This window comes from Dictyostelium discoideum, assembly GCF_000004695.1.
Source record: "Dictyostelium discoideum AX4 chromosome 4 chromosome, whole genome shotgun sequence".
NCBI lineage: Eukaryota > Evosea > Eumycetozoa > Dictyosteliales > Dictyosteliaceae > Dictyostelium > Dictyostelium discoideum.
The window spans coordinates 649,065-656,564 of record NC_007090.3 but is presented as its reverse complement, the minus strand read 5'-3'; the positions used below and the strand labels follow the sequence as shown (position 1 = coordinate 656,564).

Genomic DNA, 7,500 nt, shown 5'->3' with positions numbered 1-7,500 from the left:
ATGGAAGATTCTTTAAAACTTTGGAATGATATCGTAAATAATCCATTTTTCAAAAATACTTCATTTGTTCTTTTCTTAAACAAAAATGATATTTTTAGAGAAAAAATTAAAAAGATACCATTAGTTGATTATTTCCCAGATTACCAAGGTAAATTATTTATTTATTTATTTATTTACTATTTTTTTTAAAAAAAAAAACAACTAACTAATTTACTTATTTTCCAAAAAAAATAAAAAAAATAACTTTAGGTGGTTATAATTATGAAAAAGGTATTGAATATATTCGTAATAAATTCTTCTCATCCGTTCCAACAGCTACTACAATTGTTGCACATGTTACTACTGCCACTGATACTGAAAATATCACAATTGTATTTGACGCAGTTAGAAGAAATATTATTCAATCTATCTTAAAACTTCACTATTAAGGTGTGATGGAATGAAAAAAAAAAAAAAAAAAAAAAAAAAAAAATAATAATAATAATAACACGACAATCACCAAAAAAAAAAAAAAAAAAAAATCACCTGTAAAAACACAAAAATCCCACTCCAAATCCCTCTTCTTTTAGTAAATTAGTTCATATTCCAAATTGATGGAATATTATAATAGTACAATAATATCATCATCATAATAATAATCGTAATAATCATTAAAATCTTTTTTTTTTCTATTTATATCATTACCTTTTGTAACAATTAACTTTATTTTTTCAACGAAAAAAAAAAAAAAAATAAAAAAAAATTAAAAAAAAATTAAAAAACCAATTAATTAAAGTAAAAAAAAAAAATTATAAAATTATTTCTTTGGTTTTTTTTTTTTTTTTTTTTTTTTTTTCTCTCTGTTATTTGAAATTATTTTTTTATATCTTTTTTTTCAATAAATATATTTACAGGTACACTTACACTTATCTTTTTAAATATACATATATTTACCTTTTTTTAAATAAAAAAAAAAAAAATATTTGGTGTCATTTATTTATTATAATTCTAGATAAAATTAAAAATAGCAAATTATGAATCCAAAAATATATTTTTTTTTATATATTTTAAGATTGTACAATTGTTTTACTTATCCATATTTTTTTTGTTTAGTTTTTGTTTTTTTTTTATTTTTTTTATTTTTTTTGGGGCAACTTGAAATTAATCGATAATTTTTTTTTTTACTTTTTCCATTTTATTTCCTTTTTTTTTTTTTTATTTTTAAATAACTCAATTACCAATAAAAAATGTTCAAAGCCGAAAACGAAAATTTCAATCAAAAAATTAACCAGGATAACTAACAAAAAAAAAAAAAATATTTGTATTCAATTTTATAAAAATAGAAAATAGTATTTTGTCAGAAAAAAATAAAAGAATACGATTTGATAAAAAGTACTTTTTAAACCAATTTATAAATCAAATTGTTTATTTTCTGACTGATTGTTTTTAATTAATCATTTTGATATAATTAATTGATATTATTTTGTTAAATTTTATTAAATTATTATATGTCTTAAAAAGTGAGAATTCTCATGTTAAAATTTTCATAAAATAATATCAATTAATTATTTTTTCTTGTGTTCTTTCTTTTTTTTTTATTATTTGGAAGGATGATTTTTTTGAAATTAAAAAAAAAAAAAAAAAAATCATCCTTTAAATAATAAAAATGGATATTAACATAAAAAAAAAAGTTAATAATACATTTCTAATTTTATGATAAAATATACCATATTAATAACCAAACAGTTTATCAACACCAAGATTTTTTTTTTAATTCCCACTTTTTTTTTTTTATTTTTTTTTTATTTTTTTTTAATTTTTTTTTATTATTTTTGATCATTAATCAATTATTGTTTCAATTGTATTTTTATAAAAAAAAAATGGTAAATTTGGAAGAATTATCATTAAAGAGAAATAATATGAAGAGAACTGAAACAACATTCACAGATATTTCAGGAAAAAGATATCAAGTTGCAAATATAAATGAAGAAAATTCAGAATCAAATCGTATTGAATTAAATAGAACATCAGGATTTGTAATTGATACTAAACCTGATGATTTATCTCATAAAATAGAAATAATAATTCCACAATCAATATTAAATAATAATAATAATAATTATGAATCAATTAATTTATATATTGGATCACAAGATGCAGCATTTAATAAATTAGATTTACAATTAAAAAATATAAAATCAATTTTAAATGTTGGTATTGGTATAAACAATTTATTTACAAAAGAAAATAGTGATATTAATGATGGATTCATTATAAATTATTGTAATGTTGAAATTTTTGATGATGTAAATTTTAATATAATTGAAAAGTTTGATAAATGTTTTGAATTTATTGATAGTAATATTGGTGGTGTTGAAAATAATGGAATATTAGTACATTGTAATGCTGGTGTGTCAAGATCTGCTACTATTTTAATATCTTATTTAATGAAAAAATTGAAAATCCCACTTTCTTTATCACTTGAAATTTTAAAATCATCAAGACCACAATGTAAACCAAATCAAGGTTTTTTAAAACAATTGGAGATATTTGAAAAAGAACTTCTTTTTTGAGAATAGGAACACAACTCCCACCTTTCAAAAAAAAAAAAAAAAAAAAAAAAAAATAAAATAAAATAAAATAAAAAATTCTCTATTAATTCACACACACACAAAATCCTTATCCTAAAAAATAAAAAATAAAAAAAATATCTTTTTTCATTTTTTCATTTTTTTTTTTTTTTTAAATATTATTTGAGTGTTTTGTTTGTGATATCATTTCGCTACTCGAAAATTTTGGAAAAAATACGAATATCTTTTTTTTTTAATTTAATTTAATTTAATTTATTTTAATTTTTAATTTTTTAATTTTTTTATTTTTTAATTTTTTTATTTTTTTTTTTATTTTTTTTTTATTTTCTTTTTTTTTTTTTGTTTCATAATTTAAACACAAAAAACAAATAGTGAAAAGAGTGAGTGTAGATTAATTATTTTTTTTTAAATATTTAATTTTAAATTTCCCCCCACCCTCTCTCACACACCACCATTAAGTGTAAAATTATTATAATAATTAATAAAATTTTAAATTTCCATTTTTTTTTAATTTATATTTTTATTTTTTTTTTATTATTTCTTATTATTTATGTTGGGAAAATTAAATTAAAATATTAATATTAACAATAAAGGTGTACATATAAAAAAAAAAAAAAAAAAAAAAAAAAACCATTAAAGCAATAGAATATTATATACATTTATATACCAGAATATAAATGAACTCGAACATAAAAAACTTATCAAATGATACAGAAAAAACTTTTAATGATACACAAGAAGAGAATAATGAAATAATAGACGATAATAATAATGAAAACAACAATAATAATAATAATAATAATAATAATATATTAAATAAAGAAATTGAAATAATAAATAATAATATTAATAATAATAATAATAGTGAAAATTCAACAGAAATTGATAACTCAACAGCAAGTAATGGTGATAATATTTCAGAGATTGATTCTACACCATCATCACCATGTGTATTTAGTTCATCATCAGCTTCATCATCATTTTCAAATTTAGGATCTTGCATATCAACATCAACATCAAGTTCAACCAATAATTTAATATCATCAACCAATTCATTACAACAACAAATTCAAAGACAAACTAAACCAAAGAAAATCATTGAAGGTGAATTAATAAAGAGAGGACATATATTCCCAAGTTGGAGGACTAGATGGTTTAGGATTGAAAATGGATTTCTATTATATTTTAAAAGTAAAAATGAACCTGAACCAATTGATAGAGTTCCATTAAGAGGTTCAAGAGTTTCAAAAAAACCATTTCATGATAGACCAAATACTTTTGAATTAATTGCAACAACAAAAATGAAAATATTTTTACTACAAGCAAAAGATGTTGATGTAAGTTTTAATAAATAATAAATAATAATTTCTTTTACAAAAAAAAAAAAAAAAAAAAAAAAAAAAAAGAAAAAGAAAAAGAAAAAGAAAAAGAAACTAATAATTAAAAATTTTTTTTTTTTTTTTTTATTTCCCAGGAATTGGATTTTTGGATGGATGAAATTATCAAAGAAACTGAATTTGCAAGAAGTTTATATTCAAGAACTGTTTCATAAATTTAAAAAAAAAAAAAAAAAAAAAAAAAAAAGTAATAATAATATATAATACACATCAAATGTGATATTCTTTTGTACAAAAAAAAAAAAACAAAAACAAACCAGATTTTCGACGATGAAAAAAAAAAAAAAAAAAAAAAGTGTTTAAATAATTTAATTCATTTTAAAATTAATTAACTCTCTCTCTAAACCAGATATATAAAACAAAAATATAAATAAAAATAAATATACCTCCCCCTTTCCGATTAATTTTTTTTTTTAAAAAAAAAAATAATAACAAACATATTTTATTTATTTATTTTATTAATTTTCACCCCATGTTTTTGGGTGTTTATTTTATTTTATTTATTAAATATATAATTTGAAAAGAAATTTTTAATAATTTGTCTAAATTTATCAGCTGATGGTTGTAATTTATTACCAAGATTATCAATAACTTCGAAATGAGCACCATTTAAATCTTGTTCAAGTATTACATTTTTAAATGATAATTTATCTTTGAGATGATTAACACAATCGATTGCTTGACGATTATTTACCCATGGATCATCTGGTGAATGAACTATCATCCATGATTGTGTGGTTGTATAATCAATATTATTATTATTACTATTATTTATAATTTCATTTACAGAAACAGTATCATACCATCTATTTGGATCATCAGTACCAAAACCTAAAGTGATATCAGGTTTATAGTTTGGAAAATCTTCATAAAGTGCTTTTAAATTATAAAGACCTTGAATACCAATGAAACCAATTAATGATTGTTTGTAGGACTTTTTACAAGTATCCAATTTCAATTGGTCAATGTATTTCTCCCATTCTAATCCAACCAATGTTATCATATGCCCACCGACAGAGTGTCCCATTAAAACGATTTTCTTATTTGAGTAAATTGGTTTGTTGTCCCCTGTGTTTTCATGTTTATTATTATTCTCAATTAACCAAATTAATGATTGAACTAAATCCTCATTATGATTTGGGTATAGTACTTCTGGTTTATTAATATCTTTACTTGATAATCTATAATTTATAATCGCAGTTGCTACATTCATTTCTTGCGCGAAATAATGTCCTAATCCTGAATAACCTTTCTTATCTCTGTCAACCCAAAATCCACCATGAACATATACAAGTAATGGTCTATTTTCATTATTTTCATCATTATCTTGATAATATAAATCTAATTTATGTCCATCTTTTCCAGTATTTAAATATTCAATATCTAATTTTTCAATAATTTTTACCATTTTTTGTTGTTAATAAAAAAAAAAAACTATTCAAACGAAATGAAAATAATAAAAAAAAAAAAAAAAATATCAAAAAAAAAAAAAAAAAAAAATCAATTGGATAATAATTATATATAACTAAAAAAAAAATAGTCTTTTTTAGTTATATATACACATTTTCTATTTTTTTTTTTTTTTTCTATTCATTCGAATCAAATATATGGTAAATCGGTGATGGATTGGATAAAATTTTTATTTTTTTTAATCTTTATTTTTTTTTTTTTTCGCAAAAACACATTTGTATAAATAAACAAGAAAAACAGAAAATGTAGATTTATTTAATAAAAATAATAAAAAAAAAAACAAATAAAATAATCCTGATTTATTTTTTTATTTAAAAATTAATAATAAAAAAACAAAAATAAAAAAGGTAATAACAAATTTAAATTTTTTTATTCTGTTCACTCGTTTATCTTTTTAAAAAAAAAAAAAAATAAAATAAAATAAAACAAATAAATGAAAATAAGAAATTCATAAACTTGGATGAAAATAAAGAAAAAAAAAAAAAGTCAAAAAATAAAAAATAATATTAATATTTTGTTTAATATTAAATTAATATTTATTAAGACTTGACTTTTTTTTTTTTTTTCATATTATTTATTTTATTTTATTTTAATTAAATTCTTTAAATTTTTCTTTTTATTTTTATTTTTTAAAAAAAAAAAAAAAAAAATTATTATTACTGTTTTATATTTTATTTATATTGTTTAATTTTGATGTGTGTGAAATTCAAATCAGTCAAAAAAAAGTCATCAATTATTTTTAAAATTTTTTTTTTATTTTTTTTTTTTTTTTAATCACAAACACATCCACTTCAAAAAAAAAAAAAAAAAATTCAATTTTTTTATTTTTTTATTTTTTAAAAAAAAAAAAGTTTTTTCATTTTTTCATTCATTTTATATATATAAATTTCACACACAAGTGATTGTAAATAAATTAAATCAAAAAAAAAAAAAATGAATAAATTAATTACATTATTATTAGCAGTTTTAATGATCATCAGTTGTGTCTACTCTGATGATGTAGAAATCACTGATGATGAAGTTGTTCAAGCCACACCAACTTCTGATGTATCATTCTCATATATTTTCCCAGATAATCAAGATAAAAGTATACTATTAATAATAATAATAATAATAATAATTTATTCATTACCTCCCCCTAATGGATTAAAAAACATAAACTAACATTTTTTTTATTTTTTTTATTTTTTTCATATTTTTAAAATAAAGACTTTGCTGCTGGTTCAGTTGTTGAAGTACTTGTTGGTTTCACCAATAACGCCGATAAAGCTTTAAATATTACTCATATTTTCGCTTCATTAAATCACCCACAAGATTTCTCAGTTTTCATCCAAAATGTATGTTTTTTTTTTTTATTTTTATTTGTATTTTTGAAAAAAAGGAACCATTTAACTAACATAAAATTTCTTTTTTATTTTTTAAAAAAAAAAATGAAACAACAACAACAACAACAACAACAACAACAACAACAACAACAACAACAACAACAACAACAACAACAACAACAACAACAACAACAACAACAATAACAATAATAATAATAATAATAATAATAATAATAATAATAATAATAATAATAATAATAATAATAATAATAATAATAATAATAATAATAATAATATTAATACAATCATCATTAAATTTCTTTTTGTGGAAAAATTCAAATATTTGATTTGAAATTATATATTAATTAAATAATAAATAATAATAATAAATAATAATTTAGTACACCCGTGGTGATTTCGGAATTGCAGTTGAAAAAGGACACCACGCTACTTTAGCTTATCGTTTCGTACCAAGTGAATACTTAGAACCAAGAGAATTTGGTTTATTAATTTCATTGGAATATCAAGATGGTGCTCAAAATTTCACTCAAACTTTCTTCAACTCTACAATTAACATCACTGAAAAAGAAACTTCATTCGATATGGATTCGTATGTGTTATTTTAATCAATCATATCATTTTATATATATATATATTATTTGGATTGGGAGAGGAGAGATAAAAGAAAAAAAAAATATATTTAATGAAACAGGATATATGAGATGCATTATTAATAAT

General features: G+C 19.0%; 5 protein-coding genes across 5 annotated transcripts in view; 4 read left to right on the top strand and 1 right to left on the bottom strand.

Moving 5' to 3' along the window:
- Positions 1-428, top strand: part of gpaI (G-protein subunit alpha 9) — a gene marked incomplete at both ends in the record, with an annotated part of 1,264 nt that extends 836 nt beyond the window's left edge. Inside the window, 2 exons of the mRNA XM_633958.1 lie at positions 1-148; positions 250-428. The exon at positions 1-148 is cut by the window's left edge and continues 420 nt beyond it. Coding sequence (XP_639050.1) covers positions 1-148; positions 250-428 — 327 coding nt within the window. The remainder of the gene's footprint in view (positions 149-249) is intronic.
- Positions 429-1,859: 1,431 nt separating this feature from the next.
- On the top strand, positions 1,860-2,552 carry DDB_G0283417 (hypothetical protein; the record flags this gene model as incomplete). The annotated part of the gene is made up of 1 exon (XM_633957.1): positions 1,860-2,552. The coding sequence occupies one exon, from the start codon at positions 1,860-1,862 to the stop codon at positions 2,550-2,552; it is 693 nt and encodes a 230-aa protein (XP_639049.1).
- A 695-nt stretch (positions 2,553-3,247) lies between these two features.
- On the top strand, positions 3,248-4,122 carry DDB_G0283415 (hypothetical protein; the record flags this gene model as incomplete). Its single annotated transcript, XM_633956.1, has 2 exons — positions 3,248-3,907; positions 4,045-4,122. The coding sequence occupies 2 exons, from the start codon at positions 3,248-3,250 to the stop codon at positions 4,120-4,122; spliced, it is 738 nt and encodes a 245-aa protein (XP_639048.1).
- A 341-nt stretch (positions 4,123-4,463) lies between these two features.
- On the bottom strand, positions 4,464-5,375 carry DDB_G0283413 (hypothetical protein; the record flags this gene model as incomplete). The annotated part of the gene is made up of 1 exon (XM_633955.1): positions 4,464-5,375. One exon carries the CDS (start codon positions 5,373-5,375, stop codon positions 4,464-4,466), a length of 912 nt encoding a protein of 303 aa, XP_639047.1.
- A 995-nt stretch (positions 5,376-6,370) lies between these two features.
- ssr1 (translocon-associated protein TRAP alpha subunit) overlaps positions 6,371-7,500 on the top strand; it is a gene marked incomplete at both ends in the record, with an annotated part of 1,528 nt that continues 398 nt past the window's right edge. Inside the window, 3 exons of the mRNA XM_633954.1 lie at positions 6,371-6,524; positions 6,647-6,774; positions 7,164-7,372. Of these exons, the coding sequence (XP_639046.1) occupies positions 6,371-6,524; positions 6,647-6,774; positions 7,164-7,372 (491 nt within the window). The remainder of the gene's footprint in view (positions 6,525-6,646; positions 6,775-7,163; positions 7,373-7,500) is intronic.